A 22,567-nucleotide genomic window follows, 5' to 3' on the forward strand; every position below is an offset into this window, starting at 1 on the left:
TTTTAGCATGTAACACGGGGGTTCTGAGAACGAAACATTTTTGAAACCTTATAACATTTACATTTTCTATGGAAATTCATAGAGTATGTTTACAAGTACATGCGCAATATCTCTTACGTATACATAGCTATAAAGAGTATATTTTGCAGCTTTAAAGTGGGCAATTCAATCAAGTATTGTGTGCAAGTACTTTTATTTGTGGGTACCTATTTTCGAGGTTTAGGGAAAACGCCAGTTCATAGATTCTTTAAATCGTTGATTTGTCGTTTTCTTCATACTTATGACAGGAAAATTCCATTTCGCTCGGAACCAAATTTTGTTGCTTGTCAAACTCACGAAAATCACAGAAACTGCTACCACATGGAGAATAATACTTTCAGAATACTCTGATGCTTGGTTTAGAAGTCGCACAAAGCTTAACTGAATCAAATTGGTACGTGTTAACCTGATACAAGTTCTTTCGTGTATTTTTAGTAAGTTCAGTGTCCTTTAAATTTTTATTTTGAGACCATTTGTAGGAAGCATTTTAAAAATCTGTATCAATTCTCATATGTTATAGAATCTTAAAAATTCTCTACGTCGATCTAAGTGTAATGTATACCACAGGGTGTGTTTTGAGTTGGACATTTGATGTCCCTATAGATAAGAACGATTTTGATTTTATTTTTATCCTGATAGTTCTAAATTTAACGAAATAGGTGAATATGTTGGTACACTACATTGCCTTATCCTGTTAACAGCTCCAAATTTTCATTGAGGGGGATATGATTTTTCTAGGTAAAGTATAAGTTTAATGGTTAACTTTAAGGATTTTCTTCTCGTTACATCATAACGTACAATTATATTGCTGCAATTAAGATTATCTTCGAAAACGCTCTACGGCATTTTTTGTTTGATTTGCTGTAGCAGTTATTCTCCTCCAAATGCTTGGATATTTCAATTAATTACAAAATTTAATATATGATTCCTTCAAATTTAAATAAACATGTATATGTTCGAAGATGTCCATGTGTTTATAGGAGTTATTGCCATTGAATTGTGAACATTCGTTCTCCTAGTTTCACTTTTGTTTGTTTTTTTTTGTGTTTTGTTGTATTTGTTTTTGTTTTGTTTTTTTTTTGTTAAATTACTATTGTTGTCGGGGCCTTACAAAGATTTGTTACACTTGTTGAAGACCTTTCGGTGATCTCTGAATGTATTTAATATTTTTGTTTTGTTTTTTGTTTTGTTTTTTTTTGTTTTTGTTTTTGTTTTTTTTTTTTTTTTTGGGGGGGGGGGGTTATACGTTTGTGTATTTATCGAGTTTCACCACATCCGTTTTTTTTCTATTGTGGTGATCAATTCAAACTACAATGGTCCGCTACATTAAAAATGTTAAAAAGCACAAATCTTCGTGACAAAAAGGTGGCTTTAATATGAAACGAGTTACAGAATACGGAGCCATGACAGAGACATAAAAAGAAAAAAAAATGTTTTGTTTGCACAAAATAGATATTGTACACTAAGAGTAGTTATATTATGCGCTCAAAATAGTTACATTGTGAACACAAAGTACTTGTTATTATATTGCGCGCACAAAATATAGAAGGCTCGATTGTATGAAGAAAATGGACCTGAAAGGTGAGCTCTTGACACAGCACGGAGCTTCCAGATTAGGGCAAAATCCAACTGTTAGACTTGGTCTCATTTTTTACATTTGCCTAGCTCCTTCCGCGTATTAGTAAAACGTTCATCTCTACCCGATGTTATCGCTTTGGAAAGAGGCTTTCTCTAGTATATGACTATAGGATCTATAGACTATAGGATTTAGTGTTTCAGTCCCTTATTAACATTACTAGTCTCTAAAGGAAAGCATTGTAGCAAATATCCGTAAAACTTAAGTAGTACTCGGGCTAAGAATCATGCATAAGGTGATTCATTGGTGAAAACCTACATATTTTTATTTTTGATATTTTGTTTGAAATGTCATACTAAACAGAAATTAACAGTCGGTTTTTCATATACACCGTGTTCTTATGAGATAAAAAATTACATAGAATACACGGTAGATTTCAAAATTAAGGGAGATAACTCTGTAAATGACGCTCAAATACAATAGAATCTATTAGATTTTCAATGTTGATTATCTCCTAAGAGCAGGCAGATTCGAAAAAATATTTACACATTTCATAATATAGACCCATAAATCAACTTAATATCAAAAATAAAAATCTGTAGCCTTTTTTAAGGTATATAACATTTTACAGATTTTGCATGATTCTTACAAAGACTACTACTTAAGCTTTTCTTCGGTTCTTGGCTTACTTGAAATATATTTTGACTTGGCAACAGCGGATGGAATGGGTATTTCCCGTACATTTTGACATATTTAAAATGTCCTTTTGTATTTCCGTAATACAACTCCCACTATTTATCATTAAGTGTTACAAGATTACAAAAAGTTTTACTTCCCAAAACACTTTTCGTCAGTAGAAACATATCTGTGTATATTATTCCAAAACAAGCACTCGAAGAACCACGACCAATGTCTCTTTGACCTAGTTCATAGGCGGATCTTTAGGGGCAACTTCTGAAATAGATTTTTTAAATGTTAATTTTTAATGTTACAATATACTAAAAATCTATATACATTGTAATTGTTCAATAAATAGTTTTATTCAGCATTACACTTTTAACACTTAAGTAAATGTGTTGTATATTCTTTTCACGTAGTATTTCCTGTAGGAAAAAAAGGCCCAGGTCTAGCCCCTCTTTTCGAAATATCTCTTGAACTGCTATTTTAATATGAAACAAATTTTGAACGTAATTAGGTCGTCCTTAAAAAGATACCAACATACATATTGTACACAAGTATGAAATATAGGAAATGTACCATATGAACATTGAATAAAATTTGATATCTTAAAACTGAAAATGTAGGTGGCAAAAAGACGAAGGCCTCATTTTGGAACTAATTAACGTTGATTTAAAACTTTTTTACGATTAGTACCTGCCAATGTTTATCAACGAAGAAACTACATCAAAGCCTTGAGATAAGGACTGATAGCTTGTCAGATTTTAATGAATTAATCACCCACCCTGTCGATTATTTGCATATCATTTTAAATAACAGTTTTGAAGAGAGATAAGGTGATAAAAGATGTGAAGCTGTGAATCTTTTGTTTAATTGATGTCCGCCTAGAAAAGTCAGTGCAGGATGGAATCAGAAGCTTATAAAATTGCGGGGAGGGGGGTGTCGATCAAGACATTTATAGAATGGGGATTTCTAAGCTACAAATTGTGCTCATTTTACCCAATTTATTCAAAATGACCTTTTACAGTTTTTGTTCTCAATCATGATTAAAACGTGTATTGTAAGACATTTAGTATGAAAATACAGAAGAAAACACGAAAATGTTTCCTCTTAAGTTTTGAAGACCTTCATTGTGCTATGAAACTTTAAGATCAGAAATAAAGATCAAACTTAGAGGAAACCTTTAGAATATTAAATTTAAATTCTGTCAATTCCACGTTGGGTTTTTCATAAAATATACTTGCAAAATGTAATATGCTTGCACGTTTTTATTGTGTTTTTTAAATTTATTTTTAGTAGTTCAAGTTCTTATCTGAAAGGAAATAAAATCTATTTTCCTGTATGTAATTATTGCTATAGTAATCTCAGATTAGATAAAGCAAGTTGTTTTTCAAATCATAATTACATCATTTGTTAGAAGATTCATACTATTCTATTTCTTGGGAAATTCAATAACTGTTCTAAGAAAAAAATTCTCTGAAAACGTTTATGTCTGATCTGTCATTAGAACTGTTCTTGGACTATTCTTCTCGCATAGTTTCTGACACTTCTTCCATAGATCATCATCACTTTCAAAACAAACTGACATTTTAACTTCTATCAGTTGTACACTAGAACAGTTACTGACAATCTAATATAAGTGTAAGTCTCAGTAAGAATCAGGCAAAATAGAGAAAATTAGAAACATGCATGTCAAAAACCCACTGATCTGACAATGTAATTTTACTCAAGGATGATCTCAATTTTGAAACTGTCACTATCACTGCATTTGTTCAGTTTGTTTTCAATAGAATGTAAGAAAAAAATTCTTTTAATGTTCATTTTCAGTTCATTTTAATGAAATTATAACTCAATTTACCGAAAAGATATGGAAATCGTGTGCTTCTTTCTTTGTTCAGACGGTGCAAGTAGTGAAGTTACACTATCAAAATGGTTTTGTCATAAGGTGTACACCCACTGCCTGATTCTTAGAGACTAAAACTTAAATTATACCTATCTATGGATCTATTCAGTTACTGAATGGAACATTTCAATTAGATTAAGTTACTGACTGTTCTAATCCAGTTTTAGACAGGCAGAGTATGCCCTGGTTTAGTTCTTGAAAGTTCTAGAAGAGAACAGTTTAATTTTTGCATTTCACCTCAAAAATATTTTCCAAGCTGACCCTTAAAGTTCTTGAAGTGACATGAATGACTAGAACATTAGAGAGGATAAAGAGGATATAACAACTGTAATTATATCAAAAGATTAAAACTCGAGAAACTCCTAGATTTGGAAGTTATGTTAGTGAAGTTAATCCAACATTCCAACTTAACGTTTTACCTATTTCTCCAATAGATATAGAGGGGGGAATATGAAGCAGTTATGAAGAAAAATTGAAAAAAAATCAGAATTATTTTCCGGAAGATAAATATAACAGACATAGTTTTGATTATAATCAAAGAATAGCATGCAAAAGTACATGTATTAGAAATTTTAATACAGAAAAAAAAACTTGATACTATTTTCGATTGGCACTTTAAAATTCTTCTGAGAGTTTCACTTTTGATGGAAATCCTATCATTCATCCTTACAACAGGTGGTAACATGAATGTCAGGTAATTCATTTGATTGAATTCTCTTGCATATCTTAAAACAACAAACCTGTTACAGGATTCCATGACTATATCGCCTACATGTACAATAAGTGTTTCGAAACTGCTACATTTAGTATGTGTATTATCTATAAAATGAGTATAACTTGACGTAATTCCGTCGCCCCGTTAAGAGAATCGAGATGCTAACAAGTCCTCTCCATCTTTGTCTATCTCTCGCTGCAGTGGTTGCATCTCTCTTTCTATTGTTCTTCTCCATGTCTCTTTGGATCGTCCTCTCTTTTTTCTTCCTTCGTGTGCAGGGGCGGATACAGGATTTTAGATTGGGGGTGGGGGGGGGGGGCGCACAGTTAAAAAGTAAACAAATGTTTTTGGTTTAAATTTTTGAAATATTCTTCTAGAGTGGGTGCTATGTAGATATCGTTTGCGGTAAAATTAGTGAGAAATGAAAGTTTCAACCTAAAACCGCCTAAATTTACCCCTGACAATCCATGCTTTGCAAATTTTAGGGAGGGGGCACGCCCGCCACGCCCCCGCCTGAATCCACCCCTGATGTGTCCATGACATAGCTAGTTTTACATGCTTGGTGTTTTCCATTCTTAGCACATGACCTAACCATTTCCATCTTCTTCGTTTAATTTGAGCGCTAATCGATTCCATTCCAGCTCTTCTCCTGACCTCCCCTATTGTCATTTTCTTTAAATCTATACAATATTGAACATTATTTTTCTTATCCGAAATCTACATATAAGTCAGACACTCGTTTAATGCAGTTAAAGCAGTCCTTGATGTTTCTTGATAGAAACACTGCCATAAACTTAGTTGTAAAAAATTTATTGACTTTTAGTGAAGTATTTAAGACAAGAATATGGTTGTGGTGGAACTTATAACTTCATTGAAAAATTAAAACCCGCCTAACAGCTTAACTATTCGTTTTAGTGAAGTGTATTGTAGAGTCAATATTAACATTGAAATAAAAAAAAAAACAGGTAGTGGGGATTATTTCATAAATCAACTGTCGAATTTATTACCAGTAATTTTTTTTTCTTAGCTCCCCCTTTCGAGCCGAATTTTTTGGAAGGGTTACTGTTCTTATTTCTAGTGATATCTAACTAAAATTTTAGTGCCGTTTGGTGTGGGCAGTACTTGTACAGTTCCATTATGAAGACATTTACGTCCATGAATGTTTCAGACTCGCATGTACATGTATAGGGATAAGATGATAAGATTTCTTCAGGGATCGTTTCAAGTCATTTGATGCCAGACAGAGGATACAATGGTAGACAAAATGAATTAACTGAAATACACTTGATAAACTTTGGCAGGGTTACACCCGATGTATTTTTGGAAAGTTCAATGGATTCTTAAGTAAGCTGTTTTGTATTTAATTAGATTCATGCTTTGAGAACAGTCGTCGAAAACATTTTAACAATGCGTGCTGACCTTGTTATCAACGGTGTTACGTTAGGTGTATTGATCCTCCGTCCGTCCGTCTGTTATGTAGTCTTTCAATAATACACGAGGACACTCTTGTACTAATTTTCACAAAACTTAATAACGAAATAATTCCTTCTGGGATAACTTCTATCCTGTTCATTTTTTCAAGACAAAGTCAAGATTGGGCATATAATTGATATTACAGTCATCTTTACAAGACCTAGGGACTGCACGCTTTGTGTTGCTCTTGCTGAAACATTGTTAAATAATCTTCGTTGAGAAATTGTACTGCATTACAACTTCTTGTTAAAACTCATGATACAGTGAGGAACCAGTATAATGCAGTCCTGTGTGCTCAAGGCAAAAATCAAGGCTCTTCAATTTGCCCAACCTTGATCCTCTCGTAGTTTTTCAACATGTTTACTCCATCATTCAGGGGAGGGGGTCCAAGGCGTGGCACCCCTTTAGTTTGGAAAAAAGAACATGTGTTAACCTGGGGACCCTTTTTTCTTATCATTAGATAACTTTAACCATCATTTTGTGAAAGTGTTGTTAATGCACAAGTTCGTATGTACTTGTTTTTCATTCATGCGCGTGTAAACAAGTAAAACATTTAACGAATGAACACTCAACGTCAATGATTACCAGGGCATGTAATGCAGAATCGATAAGCGAAGTATAATGATTATTTTAATTTTGATACAAATTTAAAAAAAACAATTACTATCGTCTGGTTAAAAAAAAAACTATTAAAATAGCTTATCAGACCATGTGCAAGTTGGAAATTCATTTATTATTTAATTAACCAAAGTTTTTCACGGAACTTGTCGAATTTGGCACACGTATGTTACCATAAAAGATATGGGACAACGCAGCTTTATATAAATAAAATATTCAGTTTCAGGACAAAGTTAAAAAGACAATTGTTGAGATTGGAATTCTCAAATTTTCGTGTGTCACTGCATGCGAAAAATCCTGTCTATCTACACCGATTCTGGTAATCCGAACAAATTAAAGCTTTCTCGCTATTTTGTGACGTTTTGCTTTCGCGAGAGGTTGGTTTCCTTCAGTGATATATGAGATCGTGAATGAAAATAAATCAACGATGTCATGGTACAAAAAAATATTGACCATCTTCTCGCTGTATCTGCTGAAGAAAACTCGTGTGTAATATACTAGTACGTTATAAACAAAATCCCTGTACCATTCAAACTAATCGTTACCCGCGGAATAAAAACTCTCAAAAAAAACAAAAACAAAACAAAACAAAACAAAAAAAACGTAAAATCCCAATCTGATTCCGTTTATGCAGGATCCTTATTTTTTCAGACATTTTTACTTCAGCATAACTTTGTTTCAACAACATCGGAGAGCTTGTAGATATCATATCTGACAACAGAACTAGTCTCAATGCCAAACGTGCAATAAATGCCAATTTGTGACAAGCGGGTTATAATTGAAATAACGTAACAATGACGTACTTGCCAAACTATGTCCAGCAATTACACTAATGCCATTGTTTTGTCATCAGTAAATATTGTATATTACAACATTATTACCCTCCTTGTACTTGAATTATTTGTGAAAGCTATATCTGTCAACTACATTCTTAGTATATACATTGGTAAATTTAACCTCTGTATCGGAAGTGCTTTCAGGTTCTTGTCAGTTCGTATAAAAGGCCCATGCTCCCTTTAATCTCAATCAGTGTCAGTTTTGCTTGCTCACAAAAAGTACAAAAGTCTGGCTGCTTTTACCAGTAAATAATTGGTTTCAAACAGTAAACTGAATTTTGTGTATAATTTGCTGATTTCATATTGTGTATTTATACTATTTTCAGTGGAAGGTAATATATGTGGTGTTACAATATGCGTTCGATACAACACGGGCAATGAAAAAATTTTATGCGACAAGGGGAGAATCCTGATAGAGAATGTAACAGAGAGTAATAGAGTCACAGAAAACAGTTGGGCGCTTAAAAGTTTACAACGCATCTGTAATGGTAGAACAACGAAATGTGATGCCTATCAGATCTGTCAGAATCGAAAGAATCAGAATCTTAGAGTCACCTACACATGCAGTTATCGTAAGTTACAATAGAAGGATTTAATCCCGCATAATTATGAGTATTTAAAATGTCAAAAACCACATCTTTTTGTTATAACTAGAAAATCGTAAAATATAGAAGATTACTGTTGAAATTACCCTGGTGACAAGGCCCTATATCGTCCAAGTTGTGTGAAGAATCCTTATTAAAATTATTGTCTTTGAAAGGCCAAAATTGCATTTCACAAACGTCTTCGCATAACTTTTGATATTTATGGTATATACCAGATGCCTGCCACTGATTCAGGTGCACTGTATGTCTTAAAACAATTGAAATAGTCAGATATCAAAACGAATTCTGCATAAAGACTGTCAGACATGTGTTCGGCATTACCTGAGTTTAATTAGATCGACTTTGATCTTGAGATATTACATCTTATAAATGACAACAATACCATGTATGTCAGGTGCATTGTAGTTGTCTACGGCGAGACATAAAAGTCCTAAACACATCTGGATAACTGAAAGAAAATAGTATGTCCGGATCCCAGCAAACGCGGTTGAAAAAGTTAATTAAGTTCTTTGAAAATGCCTTTGCCTTGCGTTGTATTTAACGCATGCATGCTTGTAGATATATTATAAGGCGTAACATGCGTAGAGCATTTTCTTCTCGGAAGGTAGGGGAGTGGGGTGGTGGTGCTGGGATTGCGTGTTTATTTAGAATTTATTTACGCACAAGCGCAATAATAATTTTCTTTCAGCAGCAGCCGGTGTTACAAAAATGTCGTGTAAAATTTACATTGTTAAAATATATTTTGAATATATATTTGAATCATTTTTTTCTGTCCATGGCTGTGATTGAAAAAAGAGTTGTTTTTCTTCAAAGAGTAATTAAGGGAACCAAGGTTCTAGCAGTAATCAAAAGAACGTAATCCAGGGACAAAAAACAGACATGGAAAACAGACATACACAACAAAAAATTTGAAGAACTAAAACAATAAAAACAAAGCAACAAAGGCAAATGAGCAACTCGGACTCCACTGAAAACTGGAAGCATGGACAGGGGCGGAGCTGCCTATTCGCAAATACGCAGTTGCGTACTTTCGGAAAAAGTAACAAAAATAAAAACACACATTTCAAGGATGAAATAAAGGTTTTATGCAATGACTCACTGGGGGCCTTGAGCGACCCCCCCCCAAGACCCCTCCCCGTAATTTTGCGTACAAATAAAACAGGCCCAGCTACGCCCCTGATGGACCAGGTGCACAGGTAGGGTAAGCGTCCTGCGCTTTTCTAGAAAACCCACCGAGTTGTTTCCGAAAGACGATAGAGGAAAGGAAAACTAGGACACGTTGAACAAATCAGTTTTCATGGCACAGGTGGATACGACCCACGAGTTCATGATGACGACCATATCACTTCTGTAGTGATAACTTCAATCTTGTAGCAACATAACCCTGTTCCAGAAGCATACTTGTTAGAAGCCTAGCGCGATACAAAAAGTCTGCGTAGTTTCTGCAAGCTCTGGCATAACGTAAGAGTTATGATATGAACACTCGGTATGCAGGTGCTGAAGGGATGTTGCTACAGATAAAAGGAAAGTTGACAATTCTGAATTAAAAGTCATCATGTTTGTCGTAAAGTTTGGTCAATTTTTTTTCCATCGATTTCTAAGTGTAGATCAAGATATGAGGCTGACTTCACAGTGTTTGTAGTATTCTTTATCTCAATGTTTTTGGGGGTAGATGTGATGTATTTAATACCCGAAATTAGGATTGTTTAAAGATAATACGTCATCTATATAGGGGAAACTGAGATTGAAGTATCTACATGTAGCTAAACGATATACTTTCTTTCGGATCAGATCAGCTATAAAGTCAGCCTCATAAGAGTGAAGGAATAGGTCAAATAATCCCAGGGCCCCTCAGTATAAAAATGGTCAATGCTTAATCTTTGAATGAAATTGGCTACCAAGAGTTTCTATAGCCTCTCTTGTCATAGGAATTGGTTTTTTTTTAAGGCAAACTGATCGAGTCCGTAAAAACTACTTATTAAAGTTCTTCAATTACAATTATGTACTAAAATTGTTTCTAACATGCATGTAAAAGTAACTACACTTTTAAGTATTCGATGAACGTATACTGTTATATAGACACTACTGACCATTATCGAAATGGATTTGTCTTTAAAATACATTTTCCGATGCAGTCGATATAGTTTTGCTTTTTACCCTCTGACCTTAAGACGCAGTTCCATGAAAACGCAAGTCACTTGATCCCTATTCTGTTTTCAGATTGGCCAAATGGCGTCGGAAAAAACTATCGAAAATTGAAATTGCGTGCCATGCGTTATTTCCTGAATGAAATGTAGAAAGTTTTTATTAAAAGAACAAAATTTTACTGCGTCAGCTAACTTTTTTTAAAGACAGTACTTGTTACCAATGAACTATAAACAAATTCATCAAAATCTTTAATTTAATAATGTTTTTTTTTTATTTTTCTTTCATAGTTCCAGACTCAGAACCAGATAAAACGTGTACGAATGACATTAAAATATTAAACAAAGAACATGGATTCGTATTTAGCCCAAGATACCCTGGTATAATTGCTATGTCTTGTTCGTGGGTGATCCATGTACCGGAGGGACATTTTGCTGTTCTGGAAGTCCATGACTTTGCCAAGGCGACCTCCGATGGAAAAAGTGGTTTGCAGATCAGGACAAACCGACCGTGTCCTTCCGTACGCAGTCCTAACAGTATAATTTATGATTTAAAAGAGGAAATCACTATGCTGGCGTGTGGAAATGTCGATATAGACCTTGTCACCAATGGTATTTCTGGACTACGATTTTGGATTACGTACAGAGGTACTAGTATTTCGAAAGGCTAAACATATTTTAGTAGTTGCTATTAGTGCATAACGTACTGTGCATGTTTCTTAATAAGTAAAATGTTAAAAAGCTATTGACACAACAAAAGGCTCATGCTGTAGCCAATATTTTTACCAGATGACTGGCAACTACTTTATATCCCTTTTGAATATCTGCATGGTCGGAACAAAGGTTCTAGCGCTAAGCAAAAGAACGCAGTCTATGGACGAAGACCGGATAGAGAAAACAGACACACACACAACAAAGAACATGAAATAACCTAAGTAGTGCGTACGAAGAAACTTAAGTAAATGAGAAACTCGGAGTACACTAAAATTGGAATCAAGTAACAATAGGTTGATCTAGTTTTATACTTACGATTAATGAAGCACACAAATTTTAGGAAGTAGTAATCCGTAAAACATGATTGAGATAATACCACCTGGATATCATACTAGGAACCAAGATTGTTTGTACATGCAATCCATATTTCATGCAAATCAAACATGTACATTTTAAATGAATTATTTTAACACAGTTGAAAAGATCTAAATGCTAGTAGACGCTATATGTGATGCGCTGCCAAATACCTGGAAAACTCCATTTATTTATTCTAGCATTCTAAATAAACTTTTTATTGTTTTATTATTTCTTTCAGTTTTGCCTCTGACTCGAGCATTCCAACCAGAATATCCTGTCATGTATTCATGCCCGACAGGCGCCGAAACGGAACAGGTAGTGTTCCATGCTTTAATAGAGCCACCTGGTATTCCGCCACATAAAATAAATATTATGAATATAAGTAAGTTATTTCTCCAGATGAAAACACCTCTCCCTTATGAAAACGGGAGAGATATATATAAAGATGTATGCTTTGTTTACATTTGAAGGTGTAACTTTCTTATTTCATGGTCATAATAGTTTTTTTTGTGCCCAAAAGTCATACATAATCGGAAGGGATAGTCAAATCTGGCTGTAAGCCATTCCCTACACACTTAAAATAAATTGAATTTTAATAGAGCTACGAATATAATATAAACTTAACACAATAATTCACAAAAAGAACATAGTTACACGGAATGGTCGAAATATGCATGCTGTGTACATCTTTTTATTTGTAACAGATACTTGGGAGACCAATATTAGCCGAACGACATGTATGAATAAGTGGTAAACCTGTCAATAGAGGCATCATTGAAATCCATTTATATTTGAAGTACATTTGTCAACGCCTTATAACTCGTATGAACCGTTCATATGTCTGAGGTAGTTCATAAAAGGTTCAGTTTATACCGGTATTATTGTACTTCCTTCCATAAAGTGAAGGATCATTGTAAGTTTACTTATACACTTTACCGTCGTTTGTTTTTACAGCAAGTAGAATAGATAATGAAACTTATGTTGACCAGGTTGGGAATAAAGGCGATGATAATATCAACTCAGCAGAGAGAATGAGTATGTTATTTCGTTAAAATACTGTTTTAAAAGTGCAACGTTGTAGAAGCCGAAATCATAGTGGCAAATCCAGAGAATCACCTAAAAAATCCTTGATAAATACATGGACGCATTTATACACAAAAATACGCTATTTTCATCTTTTTTTTTCAAATTGATTAGGGGCCCCGTGGATCCGTCTATGAAGGAGGTCAAATTGAATATTTCATAATGTGTAATCCATAATACATGTAGTTTAAGTCTATTGTACATAAAGAAAAACAAAATACGTTTTATATAAAAATAAAATTATCGCTTTCCCTACCAGTGCAACTAATCCATGCTTCATTATTAAGATGCAAGCCTGGGTACAAATGACATTATCTTTAATTCGTTAATTAAATATTGTTTGTGACTTCTTGCACTCGTAATTTCTGTACTTTACATTAATTTGCATATGATATATTACAACACCACATTGAGCTGCTGATCGTCAATTCTAGCTTCATACGAAATCAAAATATACCTTTTGAATATCATGCATATGTGTTCTAGGTGTTTTTTTTTGCTTGTATGGTAACGGGAAGATTACATTAAAAAATGAAATGATCGGTTAGCATTAAAATTGAAGCATTGGATTAACGTAATATTACCCAGTTTCCGATTCAGACACAGAGGCTATTTACAATTGACTGCATAGGCCATAAACATTATCAGGGCCTGATAATGTTTCTGACCTACAAAATGTATATACATGTAGTCATTGCCAATTTTTTAATCTGGTTGATAATCTGGTTTCCTGATCAATATCATAAGCGACCCAAAGATTGCTTAAACTTTGAATGAAACTTTTTGAAAGAAAACATTATCCGCACTTCCTGATTATCAGTTGTTTTTTTTATTGAGAAACATTCGGGTATCATGGTTTCGAAAGAGTAATCATATCAAGGGAACCAAGATTCTAGCGGAAGTCACCCAATTTTAGAGCATATCGCATTCGTGCCATTTAGGATGTTGAAAGCAAATCAAAATCAGTGGCAAAGAATATTTGACGATTAGCAACTTTGAAAACTTCAGTCTTTGATTTATTTATGTTTTTGTGTTCGTGTGTGTATTCTTTTCCTTGCATATCCTACAATTGACTCTTAATTTCACTTAGTAATATATGTACATTCAGTGTTTCAATGTGCCTGTCAAATTTTCTATTTCAGTATTTTACGTAGCAATAGGATTGGCATTCCTTAGTATTCAAGCGTTGATCATTGTGATCGTCATCTGTATAAGGTAACACTTTTTCTATAATAGTTTATACTTTTTTTGTAAATTAATAAGCTAAAATAGGAGGAACATGTTGAAACAGCAGATCAAAATACATTTGGCCAATTTAAGAAATGCAATGCAGATTGAGTGATAGTGTCTGCTGTTCACATGGTTACAGATGTGATACTATTCTATCAAACTAGCCTGCGCATTTAGGGATATACAGGGAATATAACAATTATCTTTAACTAACGCAAAAGATGACATCAGAACCAAATACTTACTCCTGCATTGATGATCAGAATTGAAAAAACACGCGCTGAAAAATTGTATCCCACTTTCAGCTTTCGTATTTTTCTTGGCAACCATATCTACCTTTATACCTTAAAATGAAATATTGTAAAAGATGAAAAATAGATATTCATGTTTTACAGACGACAGCGACATCTAAAAGCACATGGTCCAATCATTGATCATTCCAAAATACCTGCAGCATATCCATCACTGTCTAGCAGACCACTTCCGCCTGTTCAGTCTTCACATGCGCAGCTTACTAATTCTCCATCTTTGATGGAAGGATATGGAGTGGTTGCGGATGAGATCGGAGAAGGATGCTATGAACAAAGTGTTGATACATGTGCCTATGCTGAAGTTGACGACACATTTCCGTACAGGCCTCCTGTGCACCAATATGGCATTGAAAAAGCAAAACCACACGAGGCGATAGAAAATGTTTATTCCGAATTAAAAGACTGTGATAGGGGAGGTTACTGTGAAATAGCAGACACAACATGGCACAGTCCAGTTTCTCAGCACGACCAAGCGAAGCTTATTAAGGGTGAAAATAAAGCGAGACGGAGTCAGTTGTCGAATTATAGTGGAAGATCGCGAAAATCGTCATTCGATGGACCGTTTTCTATAGAACATCGGCGTTCCCAAAACACGGAACAGTCGGACTCTGAAGACAGTTTATTTGGAAATGAACAATATGATTATATTGACACAGCACATGTTTGATGTCTTTAATATTTTTTGTTTTCAGTTGTTATATTGTTTGTTTAATAAATGTTTTACGAGAAAACACCAATTGATGTTTTACACGAACGTCGTTTTCCACTTGTATTTTGACCGTCAAGTTTTCCTTTGTTTTTATAAAGATGGGGTTATTCTGACTTTTAGTTGATATCTATATAGTGGTGTTTATTTGATGGAATAAAGGGAAGCGTACGAAAAATAACTGACCAACTACAGAAACACACACACACGCACATACATACATACATACACAGAAGCCAATCTGAAAATGCTCAGCAGATGTATCAATAACGAGAAAATATGAAAGATCAACGACAGGGTAAAAAACCTCGAATATGCAAAAATTCTAAAGACTAATACACTAAGAATTAATGTGGTCATATTCCGACATTGTATTCCAGCAAAACTCGATACCAATGCCTTTCGAAATAAGTTACATTTGTTTAATTTGATAAGCGTCTGTCTTACATTGAACTGCAACCTATTGTATGTTTATTTTATTTCCTGGATATTTTGATATTCATTGTTGGATTAAAACCGAGTTTCTAGTATCTTTCAAATAATTTTCTGTATCATTAATTTTCTCTGCACAGGAAGTATTTTATTGATGTTATTCCTTCTGTAATGTTCAATGTACTAATAAAACAGTTACATTTACCTCTCTTTTAATTAAGTCGCTATTATTGTTAGCGTAACTTCTTGCACTCGTAATTTCAGTACTTTATATTCGCATATGATTTGCATAATTATATATTACTACTGCACATTATGCTGCTGGTGGTGCCGTGTGTACCGTCACAGCTTCCTAGTTCTAGCTTCGTACGAGATCAAATTAAATGTACCTCTTAAATATCATAAACATGTGTGCTACATTTTTTTATGAGAAAAGGGAAGTTTACATCAAAAGATGAAATGATCAGTTAGCATTGGACTTGATGTAGTATAACCCATATTCCGATTCAGACACAGGGACTCGTTATTATTGACTATATAGGTCATATATGTTATCAGGGCTCCGATATATTTAAGAAGCCTTTGCCAGTTGATTAATCTTGTTCCTAATCTGGTTCCCTTATTAATAAGCGACCCAAAGATCGCTTAAACTTTGAGAGAAAACATGAAACGCATTTCCTGGTAACCCAGTTGTTTTGATTGAAAAACGTTCGTGTCATGTTTACGAAAGAGCAATCGTATCAAGAAAACCAAGATTCCAACGGAAGCCACGCGATTTTATAGCCTATCACATTCGTGCCATTTCGGATATTGAAAGTAGGCCGAAGTCAGTGGCATAGAATATTTAACAATTATTAGTGAATAGCTCCTGCACCCTTAGTAATGGTACTGGAAAGGTGAGGTGAAACATGCACATAGCATGGTTTATATTTTCCAAACGAGGCCCTATACCTAAAAATATGGATTAATTTAGTTTTTCGCGAAAGAAGCATTACGCTTTTTTTTTACCTAATTGATTGTTGTACTCTGCACACGAACATTTCGCAGACAAAGAAAGCGATTATACCAGCTGATATTGTACCCTTGTACCCCTCATTGGTAGGATTTTTGTTGTTTCATATTTTTTCTAATGCAAAGCCTTTTTACTACAGGAAAAACAATACAATTAAAAGGCAAACAACGAAACATCGTGTGTATAAAGGTTTAAGTTTTTAGAACTCTTCATGTGTAGTATATGTTGTTATATGATATTTTTTGTTATATTTGTGTTGATTTCAGTGATTTATTATGTGACTGTGACCAGGACTGTATGACATGAATTTCCATTTAATCTGGGCTTCAGTACTTTGATTTTGGATGTATCTTACATGTACCTGTATTTCTACATGTATATTCCCTGGTGTTATTTCTATCTGTCTTTTGATTGGTCAGGGTTTGTGAGTACTTTTTAAGTTAGTAAGGTTTATTAGATTTTTGTGAACGGGAAGATATAACGTTAGTTGAATTTTGGTCCAGTTCATTTAGATATATTTATATGGTCTCTACTGTTTGGATTCTATTCAGGTTATTTTCTGTTACATTTTCATTTACTTTGGTTCATATTCAATTTCAGATTATTCACATTCTATTTTATTGGGTTTAAGAGTTATGAAAGAGTTATGGATTTTTGAATGAATGAGTAGACTAAGTGCTATACTTTTTATGAGTCTTGCTATTCAGATTTATAACTCATGTTTATATCTATTTGGTATTTACTTTGAAAATTTCACATGGGTTTGTGATTGTTATATTTTATTTTGTTCAGATAATCAGGCGCGGATCCAAAGACTGGCGTACCGGGCGTACGCCCGCCCCCTAAATCGGTAAGAAAAGTTTTTTTTACCACAAGTTTCACACCATAATATTTTTGCCTTGCTTTGCACTACATTGAATAATTCAATTCAATTAACGCCCCTGAATTAATGAGCATGCAGTCAGTCGGTCCTGACATATACAGTTTTTTAGTAAAACCTTTTTATTATATACGAGGTAAAGTTCTATGTGTCTTTCGCATGTGTATTCATTTTGTACGCATTTTAAGTTTATTGCTAAATGAGTTTGCTTATTTCGAGTTCGCTTTTGCATTGTGTCTTAATTGTCTATTTTATTGGTTCCATCAGATGATTTTATCGTATATTGCTAGTATTTCTTATGCATAAGTTTGTAGCCAGATTGAGTTACTTATTTCAAAATTATTATATTTATTTATCATTTTTGTCAAGGAAGGCTATTTATAGCCTGAACTTGACTTAGAGATAGTCGGCAAGTGGGATTCAACCGGAAGTTGATATTGCCACATGGAACTCCCTAAATATTCCGCGATCTGTTCTCTTTACCCTCCCCCTTTTCCACCTTGCAAATTTACGTTAGTATATCGCTCCGCCACCGCGATCAGTATGTGATGCCTTATTTTTCGTAAGAGATGGAAGTATTATGACATCAAAGCTTTTGTAATATTTGTTGAATTGCAATATTTCTATTATCTGCTTATCTTAAACTATTTTAATTTTGTCTTAGCGAGCAGGATTTTTTTTTCTAATTGACCTGACGCAGGTCAAACACGGTACCCCCAATACCCGAAAACAATATGGCGTCAGAAGGACAAGTGACTAATTTCAAAATACTGACGCCGTATTGATTATTACAGACTTTTGTTAGGTATCTAGCAAGTGTATTTAAATAACATAGTGAGCAATTATACCACTCAAAAACGTGTTTTATTGAGGTTTTCGGTTAACACCGAGGTTTTTGGTTATTCGAGCAACCCGGTCAAACATTCACAAGAAAATGTCGGAAGTTTTTAATGACAGATTTTTTTTTACCTGCAATGTACACTCTTTGAGTTGTTAGTTAACGTCTACCATTACAAGATAGGTCCTGTAGGTTTGAAAGTGTTAATTGTTTGGTGGCATTCCTCCCTTTTATGGGAAATTTATAATTTTCATGTGTAAAATTGACAAAAATGGCAAATAATGTCTTAGCACCCCCTTTTTCTGAGGAACCCAAGCTGCCACCCCTCATTTTCAAAGTGTGTGGATCCTCCTCTGCCAGATAGGTCCTGAAGGTTTGAGAAAGTGTTCTAGTGTTTGTAAATTACAGATATTTTTGTGAACAATTTTGATAAAAAATATTTTTACATATGCTAAGAGTTTTCAAGTTATTCTATATTTTATACACATTGTACTGTTAAATACATGTAATTCCTATATACAAATGTGTATCATGGGTGTTTGATTTGATCCCAGGAATTTAAAATGCAAGCAGTGTGTACATGTACATGAATAAACATACAAATGTACATGTAGCAAACAATATGTTTGTTTGTTTGTTTGTTTGTTGGGGTTTAACGTCCGAGCTGCAAACAATATGAAGTATTTAAACTAGAAAATAAACACTTGAATCATGGAATTGTTAAATTAATATTATTTCGATTGCAGAAACATGAACAATGTCTGTTTCAAAGGTAAGAATGAAAGGCAATGTACATGTAATTAAAATTAGATCTTAATTGCTCCCCCTTTTTTTAAGTCACATGAAGTCATGCGACAAAGGAAGAAGTGGGAGCAATTAAAATCCAATCTGAATTAGATTGGGATGAAATGAAGCCATGTGGCATATTTATCACATTGAGTAGTTGGTCTTGATCTATCAAAAAGAGGGATATCTTAGACTAGTAAAAATTAGGTATTTATATGTAGCCAAACAAACTTTTAGAGCATAAAGAGTCCCCGCTTATGACATTACTGCTGAAAATTTTACTAAATACGTTAAAAACGATTTGATTACATTTTATTACACCCCTAGACCTAAATGGCATACTGTGTATCACACCCTTAGACCTACATGTATATCGCATACACTATATCACACCGCTGGTCTATATCGCACCCTTAGTCATACATAATATGCACATCATATACTGCATATCGCTCCCCTAGACCTACACATATATAGCATAATCTATATCACACCCCTAGACCTATATTGCATAGCAGATATACCACACCCTTAGACCTACCGGGTATATGGCATACCCTTTATCACACCCCTAGACCTACATTGCATACCTTTATCACACCCCTAGACCTATATTGCATACTCTATATCACACCCCTAGACCTATATTGCATACCTTATATCACACCCTAGACCTATATTGCATACTCTATATCACACCCCTAGACCTATATTGCATACCTTATTTCACACCCTAGACCTATATTGCATACCCTTTATCACATCTCTAGACCTATATTGCATACTCTATATCACATCGCTAGACATATATTGCATACCCTTTATCACACCCCTAGACCTACATTGCATACCCTTTATCACACTCCTAGACCTACATTGCATACCCTTTATCACACCCCTAGACCTATATTGCATACTCTATATCACACCCCTAGACCTACATTGCATACCCTATATCACACCCCTAGACCTATATTGCATACTATATATCACATCTCTAGACATATATTGCATACTCTATATCACATCTCTAGACCTATATTGCATACTCTATATCACATCTCTAGACATATTGCATACTCTATATCACATCTCTAGACCTATATTGCATACCCTTTATCACACCCCTAGACCTACATTGCATACCTTATATCACATCTCTAGACCTATATTGCATACCCTTTATCACACCCCTAGACCTACATTGCATACCTTATATCACATCTCTAGACCTACATTGCATACCTTATATCACAACCCTAGACCTACATTGCATACCTTATATCACATCTCTAGACCTACATTGCATACCTTATATCACACCCCTAGACCTATATTGCATACCTTATATCACACCCTACACAGAACACACTTGAAGTATAACTTAAATACATGTTTTGATGAACATGACAAAATCTGTATCTGATGGGGTACCAATCCTCGACCTATATCACCCCGCGACCAATAGCCCTTAGTGGGTTGACATAGGAATCTTGTGCTGATACCGCATGTGATACAGATTTTGGCATGTAATATTCAGTATGGAATGTACTTGTGTATTATATCCATATACATGTAAGTCATAATTGATTATCAATATGCTTCTTTTTAGTGCATTGTCAAGATATACAGTTAGATACAGGATTTTTAATGACACATGAAGGACACAGTCAATTAGGTTAGAAATTCTATGTCCATGAAAGTGGATTGAAAATATGATGGATATCAAGGCACCCAAAAGTAGACCTTTCCTAAGAGCTGATTTTCAGGGACATTTATACATGTACAATGTATTAGGTAAGTGAAGGTATACATAAGTTTGTTCATATACTTCCAATGTACACAATGATTTAAAATTTCCAGAACTGGTGATAGGTCTACCGTAAACATTGCTAGTGTAGAACAGTTGTCATATGTCTTAGCAAAATTTGCAGTTTACATTTGTATGTCTGTGAACAGGAAATTTATACTGAAAACTTCAAAAATGCATGTGCATGTACTCTAACTATGGTTACTGGCATATGCAGTACAGTATTAATTAAAGATTTCATACATGAAATTATATTTGTAATATAATAATACATGTATCAATTTTCTTATTAACTTTACAGTGTGACATTAATTGCTCACAAGTAAATCAACATACAGGGATGGATCCAGATATATTGAAAGGGGGGTCTGGACATCATTATAAATCATTAGGTAACTAGAAACCATACATGGGAGAAGCCCTAAAGCAATATCATTAGTAAACTTTCCAGTTTCTGTATTTAGAAGTTTTGTCTAGTACATGAAATGGCTTTAATTTATTGTTTTAAACTCACCACTTCAAACCACTTTAATGATCTTCCTGGTTATGAGGGGATGTTGTTTTAACAATGACCACCTGTCAGCCAGGTGAAAAGTAACCTATTCTACTCTCACTTATGTTACCTGTTATTAACAGTTAATGAAACAAAGATGTGCTCATGACGTACACTGCACTACATTTTTGTAGTTTGTTATGTTTTATTTAAGATAAATTTGAATTATTTTAGAGAAAGAAATGTTTATTTTTTCTTAATTAAGACAGCTGATAGCGATATTTTAAGAATAACATTTCAGAACACTAAAATATAATATATATTTATTGTATTAACTTTTTATAATGTAGGACAGAAATTATAATGCTACAGAAATACTGTTTGCAAAATTTCAATCAACCAGTACTGACTAGGTGGCTTAAAACCAGTAAAAACCTGGGACAATGATAACCACCCAACCTCTATTTTCGCCTGATTTTGCACACAATTATATGTTCATGTAAGAATATTTCTCATCAAGAGAAGGTTTCTGTCTTTCCATATGATGTGGGTAAAATACATGTATATTTTCATGCATTTACATAATGTAACATTTTTCAATTATCAAAGGCACTGTTATTATTTTTTCCTTGATTTCTTTTCAGTGGTAATCCCTTTTAAAGTTTCACTAGATGTAGCGAGAAGAAAGCAAAAGCAAAATGAACTATTTCTGGGACACTATTTAGGCATGAAACAAAGTTCATGATTCTCAAGTGCTGGTACATGTCAACATCTCTTAATAAAAACTACAAATATGAAGTCTGATTTCGTAGCACTTATTTGTTGGCAAAACATAAGAGTTACTTGTATTATAATATAATACATAGCGGTGAAACAATCATGCAGAAAAAAAAATGAAAGAAATGGACGTACATTATTGAAGGCAGACAAGTATAAAACACTCTGCTCAAGCGCAATAATGATTCATCATAAAAAGTGGTACTCATGGGGTATGGGTTCACTAGTAACCTTTTTGTTTTGGAAAGTAGAAAAGATGGATTTATATTCAAAGTGCATTTGTCATAAAGAAAGACAAAATATTTCCTGTATTCACTACATCTCTTTATTCTTGAATTGCTAAAATATATGAGGTACAACCAAAGTTTTTTTTTAGTTTAAAGATTTTTAAACTGCATAGTAGTTTTGATAACAAGAGTTTGTATCCTTGTTTGAATTGAAAAAATCCGAGAGAAAGGTAATTATTTATTGTAAAAAAGTGTATAGTTTTGACATTTTCAACTTGGGGCCTAATCTAGACAACAATGATAAGGACAAGCTTTAGTAAATTC

The 22,567-nt window shown here is 33.9% G+C and overlaps 1 protein-coding gene and 1 long non-coding RNA gene across 3 annotated transcripts in view; both read left to right on the top strand.

Annotated features, from left to right (window-relative positions):
* The window catches only part of LOC148603654 (uncharacterized), a 29,185-nt gene extending 14,166 nt beyond the window's left edge, over positions 1-15,019 (top strand). Inside the window, exons 1-7 of one of the 2 annotated variants that reach the window (XM_088552582.1) lie at positions 685-777; positions 8,165-8,410; positions 10,879-11,235; positions 11,897-12,040; positions 12,613-12,693; positions 13,884-13,956; positions 14,367-15,019. In XM_088552582.1, the coding sequence (XP_088408708.1) occupies positions 765-777; positions 8,165-8,410; positions 10,879-11,235; positions 11,897-12,040; positions 12,613-12,693; positions 13,884-13,956; positions 14,367-14,949 (1,497 nt within the window). In that variant the 5' untranslated portion in view covers positions 685-764 and the 3' untranslated portion in view covers positions 14,950-15,019. Of the gene's footprint in view, positions 1-684; positions 778-8,164; positions 8,411-10,878; positions 11,236-11,896; positions 12,041-12,612; positions 12,694-13,883; positions 13,957-14,366 lie in introns of those variants that run through there. The other variant, XM_088552581.1, reaches the window with a different exon arrangement.
* A 5,568-nt stretch (positions 15,020-20,587) lies between these two features.
* LOC148603655 (uncharacterized) lies at positions 20,588-22,037 on the top strand. Its single transcript, XR_015916638.1, has 2 exons — positions 20,588-20,733; positions 21,884-22,037. It is a non-coding gene; the product is annotated as an uncharacterized LOC148603655 (long non-coding RNA).
* The last annotated feature ends 530 nt before the right edge of the window (positions 22,038-22,567 follow it).

Source organism: Perna viridis, chromosome 11 (assembly GCF_037379345.1).
Source record: "Perna viridis isolate PV_CMFRI_1.1 ecotype Kerala chromosome 11, ASM3737934v1, whole genome shotgun sequence".
Taxonomy (NCBI): Eukaryota; Metazoa; Mollusca; class Bivalvia; order Mytilida; family Mytilidae; genus Perna; species Perna viridis.